We start from the raw sequence: 21434 nt of genomic DNA on the forward strand, positions 1-21434 counted from the left end.
TTTTTTTCCCCTGTGCTCCAAATTTTATCCTGGTCTTTTTTACTAATCTGTGCCTGCCTCTTTTTCTTGCCTTAGTTTCTTCCTCAGACTCATTCATTTCTTCTTCATTTGCTTCTAGGTTCTTTAGACTGCTGTATTTAATACTATCCTCTTCCCACTCCTATGGCTGTAGATCTTATTTGCTTAAAGAAACTTTAACTCCAATCTCCTCTCCTCTTTCAGCCTATACTTTTATCTTTTTTTTTTTTTTCCCTCTGGGGAGCACTGGCTGAGTATATTTACTTAAGGAAAAATATGTTCCACTTAGTTTTTTACATTTATGTGCCATTGGCAAAGTAATTGTGTTGATCTATCATTCACTTGCATTTGTTGGCATAAGGTATCATAGTCAGTCTTACACTTATCCATATTCATAAGTTTCAGAGTGCTGTCTTGAATTTGTTGATCTTGTCTAGTCTATCTTTCAAATTGATCTGCTTCTTAGAACAACTAACATATCCATAATAAGCAGACATTATTAATTTATGTGATAATTGATTTTCCACAGAGTATGAAAGTTAGCTAGGGTTGCACTTTGGAAAAACTTTGTAAAAAAAAGCTGTGCTACAAAAATGGGGTAACAGGGGAACTTGGACTTGCTCCTGTCTTTGAAGGCTCTATTTAAACAATTATTGATTGTGTTATTCTTATTTTCTGTGACTCTGGGTCTTTTTGGTTTTTGTCTTTTTTTTTTCCAAGTTAGTTTATTTTTGCCTTTTCTTTAAAATTTTATTAATAACCATTTAATTCTCTGGCTGGCCAAGGTCTTGCTGAAACTGTGCTTTAGTCATGCTTAAGGAAGCATATATAACCAGCATGAACAGAAGAATCATGATTGCAATACAGGTTGTGTCAGGGCTCATGTTAGTATTTCTCAGTGAGAATCAGAAATGCCCTGGTTTTATTCTTGATTTCTGAACTTTCCTTATTGTCTCCTTTTAGGTTTTTTTTTTTAGGATTCCCACCCACACTTTCCCCTTCAAAATGTTTCTAAAGTATACAATTAAGTGAATGTCTTGGGAGGGTGGGAGCCTGAACCCACTGATACTCCTCTATTATGAAGCCAGTGTGTTGAAACTTCTTTAACTGACTAATTTTTTTTTCTGTTGTCTCCTTAAAAAGGTTCATCACCCTCATCTCAAACTCAGAAGAGCAATAAAAATCTTGTTTACTGAACCCCTCATTTAAAGACGGTTTGCTTTTTTTTTTTCCATTTTCTTTCTTTCATTTATTTCCACCAAAGTTCTTAGGAATTTTCTCTTTTGAAAGCTGACAGAGAATCTGCCTCTTTGTCTGTGTATGTGAAAGATTTTTTAACAAAAGCTACCCAACATCTTTTGTTAGACCAGCCTTCCTTTATGCTGCCGTGATTGAGCTTTTGAAGATCCCCTGATCATTTCGTTAGATGAGAGGACTTCTGTCATGAGCAGAATGATTAGACTTGAGATTGGAACCAGACATGGAAATCAATGTGAGTTTTGCCACTGACTTCAGCAGGCCAGTCTTCTGTTTCCTTTGCTGCTTACAGGATTCATTCTGCGTGTTGTCTTCCATTCCTTATTGGCTACCTAATCGAAGAAGGAAGTGCACAGTGCAAAGTATAGGGACAAGACCATTGACTTGCATGACCTGAGTGTGAAGACAGAGCCTGTCTCACTGCCATATGAATAGCTTAGGAACATAGCTGAACTCACTTTTATTACATGTTTTCCAGTGCATTTATTCCCTATCTGTAAAGCACAGATAATGTTTTTCCCCCACAGTTCTGGGGCACTGTGAATGTCATTTGCCACACAAAAACCTAATACTAGATTGTGATATGCTAAAATGATATGGCAATGGAGCTATATAAATATCTGAAATTAAAAGAATTCAGTACTTCACCTGAAATTACTCAGAACTTTGAAGTATATTTTCCCTTGTGCCTCATACTTTGTTAGGAATGGAAAATGTTGTTCAACTGTTTGGATTGATTTTTTTTCTCCTTAAATCCATTACTGATTAGTGCTACATTTAAATGTGCATGAAGGAGAATAACAACAAAAAGAGACTGATCAGTTCAATTATACCACCCACACACAGAAATAATCTTTTTACACTAAGAATCTCAAACAATGTTTGAAAAGCAAATAAAACAATCTGTTCACCTTTTACCCATTATGTTCTTGTAGTTTGAGATTTTTCTGATTTATTTCAAACCAAGGAATAAAAATAGAGTTAATTTCAGTTTGTCATGAATTGCAGTCTCCAGTGTTTTAAAAACGTATAATACTGTGCTGATTACTCTTTGTTTAAAAGGGTGGTAGTCTGTGCATACTATCACAGTTGGAGCCCTTTTCCCACCTGCCAGCTATTTTCTCACTGTGTCTCTGGGCAAGTAGTTTTTTTATTTTGCTTTTTAAATTATCTGATGTAAAGAATAAAAAAATATAATAATGCGTACCCTGGAAAAGCTCTCCATTACTTTGCCTCTCCCTACATTGTCTGACTGTGCCTTCTGCAGGAATGTCTGACCATATTCACCCACCCAATTTTGGTGGTGTATCTGAGGCATCTAAGTTAGGACCCTATCTGTCTTCCTGCATTGGTTTCCTGACTATGCTGTTACCATCTGCAATGGATCATGAACTATATGTAAAGGTTTCACAAGAAGCAACTGAATCATGTTCTAATAAATATTTGGCAAGATTGTTCAATTTTATGGAAAAGATTATAAATTAGTTGGAAAATATTTAGGGATCTGTAAAGCAAGAGCAATGTACATCCTTGTATAGACTTTCCTTCTTTTTCTCCAGGAAATAAGCATGACTTAAGATGTGTATCAAACCAATCCCCTTGCTGGAGCCATCTATCTCTTTCCTTTGAGCATAGACAAGCTTAGAGTGATCCAGCTTTTGACATAACCAAAGAACTAAAGTGTATTCTTTTCCATTGAAGGAAGAATTGAGGGGCCTTGTAAAAACTAAATACTCAGATAATAGGCCAACTTTTTCTTTTACAATTGTCTTTAAATACCTAGAAAAAAGTATTTCTTATTTTTCTCTTCCTCCACCTCCTTCTCTCTTCCAGTCTTCCTATTTGCAAAGAAAGTGCAATGATTCGTAAAGGAATCCTATTTTGAGTAACTTATTTCTTCACTAATTTTCCTGGTATTCCAATTGACTCAGTCAAGTTACTGGATTTTCAGAAGACAGGTTGCTACCAATCCAGACCTAACCTTTTTTTAAGAATGACTGCAATTGCAACATATTTTAGCCTTCCCTATCTGTTGAGTTAAGGATGAAATCTTCCAAATACCATACAGCATGTTTTTGGAAAGCAAAGTCTATTTTAGTTTTACTGAGGAGACAGTGCACAACTTGGTAAATTGGCAAGTCTGTACTTTGGAGACTGTGATAACAGGAGGTTCTGCAGGGGGTTTGGCTGGACTGTAAATGAAACTGCCAACCTAATGCATGTTCTAGGAAACAGGATCTGTCTTTATTTTGCTGAACTTCAGATTCTTCTTAAAGCTTATAAAGAACCCAACAATCTTTGCACAGGTTAAAAGTTTGCAAATGTTTAACTTTTCTAAAAATGCAGGGAAAAATTAGACAGTATTAAGAGATGATTGATGTTCAAAAACAAGGGAAGAAAAAATTAATACCTATCAGTATAGTGGGGGCAGAATATAGCCAAAAAAAATCTTGAGAAGCATTTGTTTAACATTTGGATAGAGTGGATAAATGCGGGCACAATTTATTGTGCTCAGAATTATATTTCACTCTAACCCATGCTCTTTATTGGAATTCCAGGGTATGACCCTCTTATGTGTCCTTAGTGATTGAATATTTTCAGAACATTCTAAAATGAGATTTTAATGCACATGTGTTTTCTCCCCCAATAATAGACTATTAAAATTTCATGCAGTGCTTGGTTTGTTTTTAAACATTACTGCAAGCTAGCACATGCTAGAATACTCTAGTTTTATACAGCTCTTTTTGTAATTTTCTCCATATGCTAGCAAAAGCTTTTGAGTGGTTAGTTACTCTATTTCAGGGATTACTAGCTGGTATTTAACAACTTAAATCTATGCTGTGACAAGCTATGGAACTGTTGTTTCCCATTTATGTTTTCCATGTCAAGTGTGCATCTGCATTAATTTGAAGAGAGAAGAACCAGATTTCCTACCAGACGCAAGTCTAAAGGAGACTGTTAATGCTATTTATGATCTTGGCTTAGGGATTCCTAAATTACTAGAGAACTTCCGTGCTTAACCAAAAGACTGAAAAATATTTTTTTGATTTAAATCTGAGAAAACTCATTAGCTTTGTTTATGCTTTCTTCTTGAGTTGCTGCTGTGCAAAGCACACCCACAAAGAATTTATTTTAAATTAATCTTTGTAACAGAAAGTGTAAGAAGAATGTGCAAGTACGTCCCTTAATTTATTACATATGTAAAAACACCATTAAATATAATTGTTACCCATTCCAATTAACTAAGTATAATTATCATGAAGGTATAGAGAATTTATGTTTCGTGAAGCACAAACACAACTTTGATAAATATTAAAAATTAATTGATCATTAACACTAAATGTAATTATTTCAGGTAAGAAAGTGTATCTTCTAGGATAGCCTTCATTTGAAAAAAGTCCTTGGATAACCAGTCAGTTGTTCCTTAAGCAGTTACTGAGAAGTGATAACTTTTTATCATGCTACTACATTTCACTTCAGTGTAGTCACTGTGGGAGACTTGTACTTGTTTTATGAGTATGTATTCCCTTTCCTTCCTTCCAGCTCACTATGCAAAGGAGATGTAGCATAAATGCATTAGCTTCTAAGTCAATGGTGACTACATAGTCATTGAACAGGCATAGCAGGCTGCCTGCATCCTGTCTGTGCTCAGGTTCACCAACAATATGGCCTTCAGGCCTCTTACAGAATTTTCTTGTAAGTAAACATTATGGGACATTTCAACTGTCAAGGAAAAGGATGTTCACATAAAACTGTAAGATGAAGGCAAAGACACAAAGGTGGCATCCTCGTCAGGCCACATGTGAGCCTGGCCACATATTTCATATATAGCAAATCAAATGTTACTACTGCTAATCTGAGCTCACCCAGTCCTTAAAGTGAAGTTTGTGGTGTCAGCCTGTGCTCTGCAGTACCAACTGCACAAATTTTGAATGTACAATGTGTATAACATTAATTTACCCCTTAATGTCTTCTGGATTTTTTTTTTCCCCAGTGATTTGACACACTGGTAACTTTTGAAGTCATTTAGTACTTAACTGGGTATATTTAAGCCATATCATCTTTAGCTATGTCTTCAGTTTAGTAGCTGAGCTTTTAAGATTTAGCTACAAACTTCCTATTAATGCTGCTCTTCTTTCAGGTACCTAGTGATGAACTAGTAGCAGCGCTTCTCACAAAATCTCTTCAAATGGCCAGGATTTAGAAGCCCTGACTTAACTGCAGTGAGTGCTTCCTGATGTTACCTGGCTGTGTGCCCCATTAGGGCATCAACGGGAAAGGGGCTGATGGCCTGGGAGGCAAACATGACCATGGGCAGGGTGAAGGCAGCCCTGGGAGGCTGGACATGGGCAGGGAGGGCTGGTGGTACCCTCAGGGCCCTGACAGGCTCACAAAACTGATCAAGGAAATAAAAACATTGCAAGGGAGAGGAGCCCAGAGTTGTTTACTATATGCATGGTCACTACTGCTTCATCAGAGCAGACTTTCAAAGCTCCACGGAATTCTGGACTGGGAAGCATGGTGATGGAGTGGCTAGGTGGAGAGAGGCAGTACCTGTGGCATCACCAACTGGCTGTATCTCTGTAGGCCAGTGTGTTGGTGCTGATAGCAGTAAAGATAGCAAGGAATGTTTGAATGAAACAGGATTTCACTGGAAATTTCACATTTGTTGAATCCATAAAGAAAAAATCTTTCCTCAAATTGTTCTTCAAGTAGCTTTTTGAAAGAGATTTCTCAAACAGTAACCACTGCATGTTAGATGTTCAGGTCACTGTCATAGGTTATCTGAGACTGGAAGCATTAGGAGTCCTTCATCTGTCTTTGGGCTAAGATCCACAGCTGGAAACCTTGAGAGCTCCTATACAAACACAGCTACCAATGTTCCCAGACTTCCTATCAGACAGCTGAAGATGTGAAACTGTAGGGGCTCCCAGCTTTTCATGGGTTCCTTTCTCCTCCTCATGGAAATCTAGAAGACCTTTGATGGTTTGGCATAAGTAGCTGATGGGCAGGCCTTTGGAGGTATAGCTGTTAATAAATTTATGGGGTTTTCTTTTTTTCTTTCTTTTTTTTTTTTTTAGTAATAAAAATGCTGCAGCATTTGAGGGTGTCCCAGGTTCAGCAGTAGCAGTTATTTTCCTCCTTAGTAGCTGGTGCAGTGCTGTGGTTTTGACTTTCAGCCTGTGTCATGGTTTAAACCAGTTTCACACACAGCTCGTTCACTCACTCCCCCCCCTTGCTCCCCCAACTCCCGGAGAGTTAGGAAGGAGAATCCAAAGAATGTAGCCCCCACAGATTGAGATAAGAATGGTTAAATAACTAAGGCATAACACAAATCACTACTACTACTACAAATAATAATTATAAAGCCAATAACAAGTGAAGAGAATACAACACCTCACCAGCCACCGACCCATAACTCACCCCACCCTGCCCGACTGAACACCGACTGATACCTCCTCCATCCCCCCAGAGCTCCAGCCCTTCCGGGTCTCTCCTGGTTACATCCTGGGCATGACGTGCTATGGTATGGAATACCTCTTTGGCTAGCCTGGGTCAGGTGTCCTGTCTCTGCTTCCTCCTGGCTTCCCCTCCTCCCTGGCAGAGCGTGAGCTCAGAAAAGGCCTTGGACAAACCAAACACCCAAGCAGTAACTCAAAACATACTTGCTATCAGCAAGCGTTCTCAGCCTGAAAGTCAAAACACAGCACTGCACCAGCTAGCAAGAAGGAGAAAAATGACTGCTACTGCTCAAACCAGGACAGCCTGAGAACAGTGCTGATAACACCGATGTTTTTAGTTGCTGCTCAGTAATGTTTACTCTGACCAAGGGCTTTCTGAGTCTCATGCTCTGTCAGGGAGGAGGGGAAGCCGGGAGGAAGCAGAGACAGGACACCTGACACAAACTAACAAAAGTGGTATTCCATACCACAGCATATCATGCCCACTATATAAACTGGGGGCAGTTGCCTGGAAGGGTGAGATCACTGCTTGGGTTGGGCTGGGTATTGGTTGGCTGGTGGTGAGTGGTCTTCCCTTGTTATTTCCCTTATCATTATTATTATTGGTGGTAGCAGTAGTGGTTTGTGTTACACCTTAGTTACTGGACTGTTCTTATCTCAACCGTGGGAGTTACATTCTTTTGATTCTCCTTCCCATCCCTCCAGGAGCAGGGGGAGGAAGGGGGGACAGGGGAGTGAACAAGCGGCTGCGTGGTTCTGTGTTGCCGGCTGGGCTTATACCATGACAGAGGTTTTTTTTGGGATGGTGATGGTGAAGCCAAACATCAACTGTTTAATGCCACAGAGAACCAGAAATTCTCTAAAGTCAGTTTTGGATCACACTTTTGGGCTTATGGAGCCCAAAGTTCATGTGTAGCCACAGATCGTGGAAGGAGCCAGTGAAAGAAGGGTAAGCATTTGTTAGGGGTTAAACCACCACAGTCCTAGCAACTCAGTTATTTCAGCTTTTGAGCATAGTTACACAAGCATGAACTCACTGAGTTTATAAATCTTTCCCACAAGAATATAGTTTTTAAAGTGTCTACAAGTTTTAGTGTGTACACAGCTAAATGTGAAGCTTCTTTGTATTTTTTTTCACTCTCTGCAAGTTATTTTATGGAACGGGATTGTTCATGTCTCAGGTGTAATTTTGTTTGATATGTTCAGTATTTTTACAAAACTCTGCACTGGGAAAGTAATATACAGCAAATTGGTCTTCTAGAGAAGCCAAAGAATACTGCTCTGCCTATTAAAAGATCTTCCTATTTAAAAGTTGATTATTTTTGTTCTTAAAAAAAATGAGAAATCATTTGGTTAAAAATGAGTAAGGAACCTTTCACAGAACCACTGAATTATTAACGGAAACCTTGGCTGTAGACTGTTTTGATGGATAAAACTAATTTATCCCTGTCTCCTTGAGATATTTATATCATCTGTTTAAACAGCATGAATCACATTTCAAGTGATATCAACTTGTGCCACCTCTGGGGTAACAAACTGGAGCTGTTCCAATTGAGTGTTGCATTCCCTCATTTTAATCATTCACAATATCTAATTGATTTTTATTATAAATGTTCCGGTTCCACTTTACAGCGAATTTGTATTCATAGCCAAGAGGGAAAAGGGGAATGCCACTAATAAGCAATATCTTCCTCCCCCTCATATTTTTGACCCTTTCAGTGGAGGTAGAGGAAAAGTGAATATTGTCTTTGATTCTTGAAGTATGCATATGTATACATAGACATAACCTTATTTATACTGGTTACACATACACAGTAATATGTATATATAGTGTATATATGTATAATATGTATATATATGTAATATATGCATATATATGTGTATATATATGTATATATATGTATATGTACTTAAACAGCAGAGGTTTAGACTTGATATAAGGAAGAAATTCTTTACTGTTAGGGTGGTGAGGTACTGGAATGGGTTGCCCAGGGAGGTTGTGAATGCTCCATCCCTGGCAGTGTTCAAGATCAGGTTGGATGAAGCCTTGGGTGATATGGTTTAGTGTGAGGTGTCCCTGCCCATGGCAGGGGGGTTGGAACTAGATGATCTTGAGGTCCTTTCCAATCCTAACTATTCTATGATTCTATAATTCTATATATGTATATATATATGTATAATATAATATGTATAGATATGTAATATATGTATAAAAAAACACATAGTTTTTTACATATATAAATGTGGGGTTTATATACCCTTCAAATAAAAGACTCAAGCTATGAAAGACAAGTTGGTGTCAGAGCACTGTCCAGTACATAAAGGTACTTAAGCCATGTCCTTGGCATGCATTGCATCTGGAAACAGTGAAATCTGAGTGGCAACATTTTTGAAATTTTCATGCCTTGCACATAATTTTTCTTAAACAATGACCAAAAAAAAATCTTAAAATATTCTTCTGTGAACGCTAATACTTTTCATCTCCAAATTCAACAATAGTACTTTAAAATCAGCTTACTTGCAAAACTTGTGCTGGGATATGATTAGAAGGTTTTCAAACTGCTTTTTTGACATTGACTTCAGTGATGGAGAAGACACTAAAGTATGAAGTTCCTTATCTAACATGAAACAAAGAGGTTATTGCTATAAATAATATTGCAGAGCATTAATAATATAAACAGGCATAATGCTTAGTTGATTTATAACCTGAAAAATAAATAACATCAACAGTCATGCCCTCACACCCATCCCTGGCATATTTTCTACATTTTAATGTGGGTTCTAACAATTTTATTCATTTTAGAATGCTATTGTATATTTATTTACTAAAATATTGTGCTAATCAATCTCTGCAACACATGACACAGCAAGTGCATAGGACTATTACATTTTTTGCCTTATATACTTAATGGGTTTTCCTTAAGAAGCATATACAGTAGTTTCTGTTTGTTTTTTTTTCCAGTCCATACCTCTGTTAGAGTTATTATTAATGATGTTTTTGTTGTTAAAGTGCATCCAGTAATAACTAAGTTGAGATGATTTGTCACCAGTTTTTTGTTTTAATTCCAAAAGTCCTTTTCAGATAGACTTAAAGGAGCAGGAAGAATGCAATCACCAAAAAGAGCTGAGAGGCAAACTGTGTTACAGACCTTGTGTGCTTGTCACAGTGACTCAGTTGCTCAGGCAGCCCAAAGGCCAGGGCTGAATGTTCATATCTGTTATTCTGGGCTACTTCAAGGTCTGGACACCTTAAATTAACACTAATGTTTAATTAACACTAATGGCTTAGCATAAGAACATCTACGTTCAAAGTCTGGAGATTTTTTAGTATTCTTTTGAGAAATAAATAAGGTTAAGTTTCTTTTCCTCCCTAAAGCCCTCTGTTCTTACTGTAGTTTTTTGAAAATCTATGATGCAGTTTTTTATCAGGGCTGTGGTTTGCTGATATGGGGCTTCAGTGACAAGACTGACTTGAAATGTTCAATCGTTAGGTGGCTGTTTTCCTTCAGATTTCCTCATCTTTTTTTAAGAGCTGTTTTCAAACTTACTGACATAGAAAATAAAAATTAAGCAAACAATTTTTTATTGTCTTTTTTTTTTCCCCAGAAACTGCAACTCCAACAATTCTGAAAAAAAGAGACTCAGAGATATGCTTCTGTTGAATGCAAGGCATAGTTATGGAGAATTTCGCAAATGCAGCTAATCTAAATAGGCCATTTTGCTAATCTTATCCTAATGTAATCTGAAGTATTTGCACTAGCTTTACATAGGTGTAAAGCTGCAGAATCTGCTTCACTAACTACTGAAAAGAAAATCATCTAGTTGGAAAGAACTGTTGAAAACATCTTCAGTATGCTGGTCTAGGTTGATAGCGAAGAACAATATTTCGTTCTTTTTACTTTCCCAAAATTTGAAACTCTTACAACTCAATCATCGTTCCTATCCATCATGCCGATTTAAAGTGGGAATCCATAACAAGTTCTTCATATTTCTTCACCTATTTCATGAAGTGTTTTTTAGATTTGAACAGCACTTCATGAATCACTCTGTGGCTGCTAAAAATGAATAGTAATGAGCCCAATTCAATTATCATGCCAGCTGCTGATTTCCTTCTGATGGCTGACTTTATGCTATAGAGAAGAATCCTTATGCTAAAGCTCACCTGCCTGTAGGAAATAAATTCCATTACAATTTAAAAATGAGAATTGCCCTTAATTGTATTCTTACATAGAATAATTGGGCTTTAGCTGTCAAAAATATGTGACAGCAAGGACATCTGAGTGTATTTTAATGCCTGGTCAAACAGCCTGCATCTTTGTACTCCAATGAGAGACTTCTTTTGTAGTGAGAATTACTGTGCTATAACTAGTGCTGCACAACCACATAAATAGATATTCTACAAAAGGCAGTATCTCCAATAGTGTTGGCTTAATGAACCAATGATTTAAGAGCTTGGTCCTTGCAGTTTAACAAGCCCATGATTATAGTTTTACAATTGCCCCTAGACAAGGAGTGTTCTTTTCATTTTACAAAGAAAAGGGGTAAATGTAACTTGAAAGATACTATATTGCCTCATTGTTTTGGGGATTTTTTATTTGTTTGTTTGGTTTTAAAACTAGCTGTCCCTAACCAAACAACATCTAAAAGATCTCAAACACCAAGAAATTTGTCCTTAACAAAATCTCTATGACAATGTTAATTATCATTATTGGCTTTATAAAAAAGGGAACTTATGCTCTTGGAGCCCTGATGATGTTGTCGTGTGCCAGAGATTATCTAGAAAATGAAAGATCCAAGAGTTGAACCCAGTCACCTTTCTCTCAATTCAAGGTCTTAGCCTCAAGATATTTTTTTTTCTAATTTTTCTTTTCTGCTAAGTGTTTCTAAGTAGTCTGCATTTTTGTGTCGCACCAGCACTCAGTCGAAAAGATAATCACAGCACATAGCCGTGCATACATTCACACATGCTCTTAGGTGGCAAAACCAAGGTAGTTAACAAAACAAGTCATCTGTTTTGACTGTTTGCATTTGCCTATGGAAAGTTTAACCACTAGGATGTAGCAGAGCTTTCAGCCATAATGAGCATCAGTATGATATAAAAAACTCAACAAAAACTGGTACAAAAGTGGGGAGGATCTTGTTCAGTGGAAGGCACAGAAATTGCAATAACATTACTGAATTCTACGGTTTCTGTAGGTATAAAGAAATGAAAGCAATGTTCAAATTTGTTTTCCAGTTTACCCAATAATTATGCAAAATAATTGTTCTCAAAAACTAATGGAATTCAACCTATAACTAAGCTGATATCCTCCTTTTTTATTCAAAGTGTGTCAGAATATTTAAAACCTGCCATAGATTACTGTAAGTGAAGCAAAAATAATGAGTTAACAAATGTTTTTTTTTGCACACATACATGCCTAGTGATACACTGAACTTCAAAGTCCCACCTGTTAAGTTTGTGTGTCCTGTTCAATCATTGTATGCTTCCCAGTAGTTTAACAAAGAAAGAAAGCCAACCTCGGAGGACTATTCTGCCCACACAGGACCTGACTCACCCTGCAGAAGTGCCTGTCTCTCATGATGGATTACAGCTGGATTTCAGCAAAATCAGGCTTCCAAATTGGTGCCTTGAATAAATAGGGTTCAGATGTGGATTCAGAAGTTGTCAGAGATTTTACTTTTGTGTCTTTGCTCTTGGACCTATAGTTATGCAAACATGTAGTAGGAAAACGTTTTTAGAATGCACTTAGAATGAAGTTAAGAGCCTAAGAGTTGTGTGGAGACTTCATAGCAGCCTTTCAATATCTGAAGGGGGCCTATGGGGATGCTGGAAAGGCACTCTTCTTCAGGGACCGTAGTGATAAGACAAGGTTTAAACTTAAATGGTAGAAGTTAGGGTTAGATATTAGGAAAAAGTTCTTTACCCTGAGGCTTGTGAGGCACCGGAATAGGTTCCCCAAAGAAGTAAATGCTCCATCCCTGGCAGTATTCAAGGCTGGGCTGGACAGTCTTGGGTGACATGGTTTAGTGTGTGATGTCCCTGGCCATGGCAGGGGCATTGCAACTAGATGATCTAAAGGTCCTTTCAAACCAAATAATTCTATAATTCTATGAAAGGCATGTGATCAGATCCAAATGATTGAGGTTTACCTTACATCTTTCAGCTGACATAGAATCACAGAATAGTTAAGAGTTGGAAAGGACCTTAAGATCATCTAGTTCTAACCCCCCTGCCATGGGCAGGGACACCTCACACTAAACCATATCACCCAAGGCTTAATTCCTAACCTATTGAAATGTTGTAAGTAGTTAAAATTCTACAGGTGTTTTCCCTTGAAAACTCAACTCATTCTTCTAAGGTTTAGAGGCCCAATGGTAATTTTCCAGCATAAACTGGACCCATGCCCATTTTACACTGTGTCTAACATTTCAAATGCATTTTCTGTATCTGCTGGTATGTATTGGACAAGTGCATCTCAGGCTCTTTCAGCTAAAGGCTTAGTCACACCATCTTTCCAGGGCTGACATGAATATACACTCAGGCTCTTCTTTTTCTTTCCAGCTGGGGAGGCCTTAGCCTATGGTGTCCTTTCTTTATCCTTGATATGTGATCCTATGTTTTGTATTTCAAGATTCAATTAACTTTTATTGCCTCAGTCCTTCAGATTCTCAGTCCAGTTCATTCTGTATAATTTTCCATCTTCACCTTTCTACAGAGGGCTTATGGGTTTGTGTCATTGACCAAGGATGTTAACGTACTCTGAATTTTTGTATCTGAAAAATATCTGAATTTTTGTATCTGTAGCAGTAAAAAACACATTTGGTCCCAAACCCAAATTCGTTTTGGTCCTAATTCTTAAATGAAGTTGTGATTTTATTTTTTTTTCCTAAGTGGCATTGTGTCCAATACATAAGATCTTATCAGCTACATTTCCTGTGTTCCTTTTCTTAAAATAGCAGTTACCTATAAAAAAAGATGCTAGGTTAATTTGGCATAATGATACTCTATTTTGGGATAAATCTGTTACTTATTATATTTTTCATTTTTCATTACCTCAGTGTCTCTAGCTATGCAATGCTTCATAATTTGTTTCAAACCCTTGCACAGCTCATGAGGTTACAGTCACTTGTTTTGATATTGTCTGTATCATGCACATCCCTTTTTCTTAAAAGCAAAAAACATTAGTTTTGTTATTTTTCAGACATTTGATTGCCAGTCTGATGTATTCATTAAAATACTTTGTTATTAAACTGACCTTTCATGTGTGAATATAGTAAGTACTCTTGAATGGAGATTATGGGGTCTTGCCCTTCTGGTCTAGACACTTACTTAAAAACAGTTTTATGTCTTTGTTTTGTTCTCATCTTAGATGAGTAATTTTCATTTCCACAGGGTGGAAATTAGCCACACTGCATTTGCTGCTGTAGTCAACATCCCCATATTAATTTTGTTTTGGACTGTCTGTAAATTATCTTTAATCTTAACTATGTTTTGCTGCTTGGTGAAGCTACTCTTTCCTATTTTCTTTTTATTTGGATGATGAAAGTACATTTTAGTAGTTGCATTTTTGCAAGATCTGACCCTGCCTAACATTTTCTGTTCTTGCTTTCTCCATCTATTTTCTGACATCTGACAGTTTTCCTTGCATATTAGTTTAATTTTCCGCCCTACAAGCTTTCTGCGTATGCCAGATACACTCTCTGAGGTGGCTGCTCATCTAGTTAGAAATTGAGTGCTTTGTTATAAAAGGTTTTTCCATGTGTTTGAAGCTGAAAGTTTTTCACAGCCCACAGCCACAGACTTTTTCTTGAAGGAATTCTAATATTTCCTTGAGTCCAGCAATTTTAAACTCAATTGTTTCTGATTTTCTTGTTTTCTGATTTTTTAAGGTAAAAATCTTATTTATTTATGTGTACCATTTATTTATTTTACAGCCATTAAAAAAAAAATGAATGAATGTGTCATCACCTACTCTGAGATAACTCTCTTGATGAACTATTTAGTAGGGTCTTATAGCTCACTTTTCTCATGTTATGTGTCACATCCTCAGATAACTGTGTCTAACCCTCGTTGGTAGAATTGATTTTCTGTGAAGTTACAGTATCACCTCACAGTTCTCACACTGCTCTTTACTCTTTATTTACTATTTCATAATATCATTTGCTTTCTAAATCATGCAGAAATGAATATACAATAAAGGGATCCTACACAAACCTATGTGAAAGGAATCAAAAACCTTTTGCACCCTCTCTAATTTGCTTGCAGCTTATCAGACGCTTGGTTTACAGTTCATCACATCACTATTTTTGCCATGAAGAAGACCATAATACTGGTACATGTCAATGTGGGAGATAAGCAAGAAGAGATTACTATGTCAAACTGACATGCAGTTCTACTGCATTATCTACATGACAGGGAAGATACAGTGAGTTATACAAGCTAATGCAGGCAGTTTTATGGCCTTCTATACTCCAGTATAGCCTTCTCACACAAATTTTGGGCAGAATATTCCCATTGCTCTAAGATTAAAAAATAATTTAACCAATTGGCAAAATTGGAACATTTTAAGAGCATGATCAAGATCAAAATTATTCATACAATATTACAAATTCATATTAGTTAAATTCCTTATAGTTGCTTTCAGTTTCATGCAGGACATCTTCCATTATTTCTCTCAATTTAATTTAATATTTCTTTTTGTATTTTCTTGTTAAAAAAAGCCAAAAACCTGCTCTGTATGACTAGTCTCATGGAAGTCTTTTTTTTCATTTTCTTTAAGCAGGCTGTATGAATCTTAAGAGAAATTATTTTTATCCTCTGTTTACCATATGTTAGATTAGTGGATCTCTAACTGAGAGAGGTTATTGCTGATGGACCACCAGTACTAAACAGGAGTTCTTCTGCCTTACTCTGTCATTTGGAATGGGAATCAGTCTTCCTTTTATAAGAGCATCTTTTCTTCACTAGCAGACATCAAGCTGTTAAATCACAAAAGTGCCTAACATAAAGAATGCAAACTCATTGTGTTAATAATAGTAAATTCCTTCCTTGAAAGGAAGGAACACAGGGAGATTGTTATGCTTTGTCTTTAGGTATTTTAGCAGCTACCATTTTCTGGAAGGGTTTATGCTGTTGCCTTCAGTGAAGCAGAGTAATGGCAAGATTAGGTTTTTATTATATATTTTATATCCAACATTTTTTGTTAGTTTTGGAGTGTTTTTTTTTTAATTGTCCATTACTAACAGAGAGTTATTTAGCAATTTTTAAGGTGGAAAATTCTGTTTTAAAACACAAACTAACATGATTCTGTCATAGGGTTTTGAACTACTTTTTTTCAGTTAAAGAATGTTATCTTGTCTTATGACCATCTTGGAAGGCAAACAAAATTTTACTGAGTGACATAAGATACCCCTTTTTCTCATTAAATTTTTCTATTTACAATAGTTATTTTAATTCCTTCTTATTGGCATCAGATTGGGCTTGTATTTTCAGGCAGTTGACTCTGTCTGCAGGCAACAGATGCATTTAAAATAAACTGCAATAAGATTCTATTTTTGAGATCTAGTGTTTGGAAGGGAATCTTCTGTCAATCAGATATACATTCTAGTGTAATTTTTTTAATTAAATATTCTATTTGAAAAGATTTGCATTTGTTTTCACATTTGCTAACTAAAATTGTAAAGGAATGCTAAAGAATGATGTGATAGAAATTTTCACCTGGAATTTAGTGTGGAACATGATACTTAATGTTCAACATAAATAATGTAAATTGTCAATTCATTTGCATATTTGGGTACTTTTCGAGAAAGCTAAAGAAGTTTTATAAACAAGCATTCCTTACTTTTATCAGTCTTGATGCTATTAGGTATATTACAATTTTTAAGCAATGAGTTATGGAAATGATAGAAGGCTAGCTTGACATCACCTAATAGATTGAGCAGCTGCATTGTTTTTAAAGATATTTCACACTTAGCAAATAATCATAAGCAAATATAGTCCCACAAGTATCAATATACACTACATTGCCAATATTGTGTCAATGTTCAAAGGGAAAATTCAGTTTTGCAGCAGCAGCCAAGTAGACTCTAAGTGTGTGGGAAAAGGCTGGAAGAATCAGTAGCCAGGGGAGGCTCTGGGAAAAAGGATTTACTCCTCTCAGTAGAGGAAGAAGCTACAGCTGCTGCTGCATGAGGAAATTACTGCTTGCTGCTATATCTGTCCCTCTCCTCACTCCTTTTCAGGGTTTGTATGATAATCATTAATCCAGAGTCCTCACGCTGCAGATTCTAGCTGTTCTTTTTCTACAGTTGGTCAAGGAGGTGAATAGAATCTCTGTGCGTGGAGTTTTGTTGTGTTAATAATAGTAAACTGTAGACAAATATGGAAATAAGAAAGAGATGAAAGTAGTAAGAAAGCCCATTGTCCATACAGGATTAGTTCTGTATTCTCTCATAAAATAAAAATTCATATGTATCTATCAAAATGACATACATTAGATTTCAAACTTATGGTGATTCCAGGTGTCTCCTCATATTTAAGATCATATTTATTCATTTCTATTTTTAATTGCATATGAACTACGTTAATCATGTTCATTTAAAACTATAATTGATGGAATCTATTTTTAAAGATGGATTAGAAAATATAAGGACTTGACACACTCTTTCCATTGCTAGGCCATGGGAAGTGCGACTGTGGGAAGTGCAAATGTGATGAAGGCTGGTATGGTGAAGCTTGTCAGTATCCAACTACTTGCAATCTTACACGGAAGAAAAGTAATGAAATGTGCAAGAATTCTCAAGATATCATCTGTTCTGGTGCAGGTAAGAGGTCTTTTGTTGCTTTTGATGTCTTAATGTTCTCCCTGTGTTATTTTGGGAATCACTGTAATTTCTTTTCTAATTAGGAATTTTGTAGACTGTGTTTCAAAAGACTAAGAAATAACTGTATGTATACTAAAATGCTTAATTTTCATATAGGCCCATTCCTGTGCATATGATGTGCACTGATTCAGAATGCCTACTTTAGTACCCTGGTTTATCCATAGCTATTTTATGTTGATGAAACTACAGCCACTTCATGCATTTTTCCCTTCAAAAGGTTATAGTAAGCACATTAACACAGAAATGGCAGAAATGGCATTTGCGTATACTTTTCCAGGATATTTTTAAGCTGTAAAATGATTATTAAAAACTGTTGTGGAAGATCTGCTAAATCATTTTAATGAAGTATTTCCATCTTCACTTTTCTGATTTGGTATCTCTCTGTTCTCTAAAGACCTAAACATCACCTAAACTGACTCTCGAAAATAAGCATGGTTCATTGTGGTCAAAGTACTTACATTAAAAAGTTTAAAGTACTTAAACAAGAATGTTAAGACCTGGTCTTCCTCTTTTTTTTACTTTGCTAGAAGTGCCCCCATTCTAACAACTGCTAAGAGTGGCTAAGAGAGGAGTGTTTGTGAGGTCAGGAGATGAGTAAATGCTTTGGTTTTGCTGGTATTAAATAGGACATGAATTCCAATGAGACTGACTTGGGAGTTTGGGGTAACTTTGATGAGCTGTAGCCGTAGATATTTTGTCTTGAAGGGATTGCCTTTCAATGTGCTGCTGACATTGCCTTTGGGGTCTGAACTCTGTTTAATTGCCAGTAAAGATGGGGAGGGATTATATGAGTTGTTGCAAAAACGATTTTCTACTGTCACACAGCTAAACATTTATTGTAATTCTTTTTACAAACCAATCAAGATCCACCTAAAATGTATCTTTTCTGACTCAACTGCTCCTAGTCATTTGTCAGAGCAACTAGGACATCTTACCTAAACTGAGATTCTCTATATTCTCTATTTTTTCTGACCATGTAAGTCCTTAATATGTTTATTTATGACTGTTATATGTTATCACACATTATGTTTCAAACTGAGAAATATACAGCAGTATATTTGCAGCTAAGACTAGGCTTTCTATTGTTATGGATAGTTTCTGTGTCTGTCTTTATTTATCTGGATGATCTTCAGATTTCAGCCATCTCGAAAATAAAATGCATACCATCTCTGATGGACTAATGAAACTTCTCATAAACTGCTGTCATTGAGTACTGTCTTAAACATTTCCAGGTACATGTCAGTGTGGCAGGTGTAAATGTGCAAACTCAGAAGGAAATGGACTGGTTTATGGTAAATTTTGTGAATGTGATGACAGAGAATGCATAGATGATGAGACAGAAGAGATTTGTACAGGTATGTATTTTAGTGAATACAAGAAGGGTGATGAAGATGAATATAGGCTGTTATAAAATCATGTAATTGTGTAGACCTATGAAATGTTTACTGTATGTATGACTTAAAATACTTGCAAGAATTTAGCCTGCAAATTGTAAGTGGGAATTTCAGGTGCAGAAATGAGCTACAGTAGGAGGCTAAAGAATGAAGAAATCCTGTGACATCTTCCGCTTTTTGGAAAAACTGCAAAAAGGATTTCACAATGCAATTCACTAAGGTAATTTGCTTAGTGTGTTTGTCTTTAATAGAATATAAGAAGTATTAATGCTCTGTAGCATGGATGAGAGCAAGATGGAGGACAGAAAGAAAAATGAAAGAAATAAAGAAAATTAGATTACTAGCAATTTTGTCAAGGAAGCAAAAATTTAAAAGAACAAGAATAATATGGATGAAAACTCAGAAGCAATTCAGGAGACAAAAAGGGAAAAGAATGAAGAAAAATCTGAACTGTGATAGCAAAGGCAAAATAATAGGATGGAGTGAAATCTGCTGACAGATAGAAAAGCAACCAAAATTTAAACTATGCTTTCATTTCATTGCAAGATAGGAACCTGGCAATTTAATAGTGTGCAATGCACACCACTTATGGCATTATAAATATTGTTGCTGATATTACCAGGGAGGCTTGTCCTCAAGATGGAAGTTGCTACAGATATTTTTCAAGCTGTACACAAGCATACTGTGTCTGTATGCACACAGGGTGGTTCAGAACTGGTCTTAGACTATTCATACTCTGATAATAGTACTTGTTCTGTGTGTGTATGTATATACGGAGAGAGTACGTGGGTAGAATAGCTTTATCCATCTTTATCCATAAACAGAGAACAAAATAAATTCTGTATACTTTAGTGCCTTTGAAGGCAAAAATAACTTTCTTGTTGCATGGGATTAGATAGAGATTTTAATTGACGGTAAACAAAATGGTCCTCTGAAGTCCAAATCCAGGCGTAGCGTACAATATTTCCACTAATTGCCGAAAATAAAATGAGTGTAAGGTAATAATTTTTATGTGCCAATTATGCCATATATATATTTGCTTGCAACTGTTGCATAAGGTACCAAATATGGTAAAAGTTCGCCATTTATTTCGTTCCAGTAAATTATCCTTCTGCTGTTTTTGTCAGGTTTTTTTTTTCCTCCCACACCTGTGTGGATGCTGGTTTACATTGCTAGGTTTTTCTTAGCTCTTATTTCCCTTTGTTTCATCCAGTGGTACCGTATTCCAAAATAGACCAGATGCATCTCTATAAAAAACCTATTTTTTTTATGTATGCAGATAACTAAGTATTCTGATGTAAATGGACAAAAAATGATGCTAGGTTCAAGTCCCTAAGGGCTGTGATTCATTAGTACAAAAGCCCTGATACCTTACTTAAGGTTTGGAGCATTTTAAAGTAAATATAAACTAATGGTGTGTTGTCTTGGTTAGGTTGTTGTAAGCTGAAAAGCTTATGCACATAGGATGTGAGTCTTAGATTTCTCATTGCTTTCTAACAAAACTCTACAGGACACTGTCCCACAGACATCCTTGTCTCTAAATTGGAGAGACATCAATTTGATAGATGGACCACTCGGTGGATAAAGAACTGGCTGGATGGCCACATGCAAAGAGTTGTGGTCAATGGCTCAATGTCCGGCTGGAGATCAGTAATGAGTGGTGCCCCTCAGGGATCAATGTTGGGACAGGTCTTGTTCAGCATCTTTGTCGGTGACATGGACAGTGGGACTGAGTATGCCCTCAGCAAGTTTGCCGATGACACCAAGCTGTGTGGTTCGGTTCATACGCTGGAGGGAAGGAATAACATCCAGAGGGACCTTGACACGCCTGTGAGGTGGGCTGATGCCAACCTCATGAAGTTTAACCATGAAGTGCAAGGTCCTGCACCTGGGTCTGAGCAATCCCAGGCACAGCTACAGGTTGGACAGAGAAGAGATTCAGAGCAGCCCTGAGGAGAAGGACTTGGGGTGTTGGTTGATGAGAAAATGAACATGAGCCGGCTTCAGTATGTGCTCACAGCCCAGAAAGCCAACCGTATCCTGGGCTGCATCAAAAGGAGCATGACCAGCAGGTCAAAGGAGGTGATCCTGCCCCTCTACTCTGCTCTCATGAGACCTCACTTGGAGTACTGTGTGCAGTTCTCGTGTCCTCACCATAAAAAGACATGGAACTGTTGGAACAAGTCCAGAGGATGATCAGGGAGCTGGAGCACCTTCCATATGAAGACAGGCTGAGAAAGTTGGGGCTGTTGAGCCTGGAGAAGAGAAGGCTGCATGGAGACCTCATAGCAGCCTTCCGGTATCTGAAGGAGGCCTATAGGAATGCTGTGGAGGGACTCTTCATTAGGGACTGTATTGATAGGACAAGGGGTAAGGGGTTCAAACTTAAACAGGAAAGGTTTAAATTGGATATAAGGAA

General features: G+C 36.8%; 1 protein-coding gene across 1 annotated transcript in view; it reads left to right on the top strand.

Moving 5' to 3' along the window:
- Window positions 1–21434, top strand: part of ITGBL1 (integrin subunit beta like 1) — a 134333-nt gene that overhangs the window by 40472 nt on the left and 72427 nt on the right. Inside the window, exons 3-4 of the mRNA XM_005145230.3 lie at window positions 17415–17561; window positions 18854–18976. Coding sequence (XP_005145287.2) covers window positions 17415–17561; window positions 18854–18976 — 270 coding nt within the window. The remainder of the gene's footprint in view (window positions 1–17414; window positions 17562–18853; window positions 18977–21434) is intronic.

Source organism: Melopsittacus undulatus, chromosome 2, assembly GCF_012275295.1.
Source record: "Melopsittacus undulatus isolate bMelUnd1 chromosome 2, bMelUnd1.mat.Z, whole genome shotgun sequence".
NCBI lineage: Eukaryota > Metazoa > Chordata > Aves > Psittaciformes > Psittaculidae > Melopsittacus > Melopsittacus undulatus.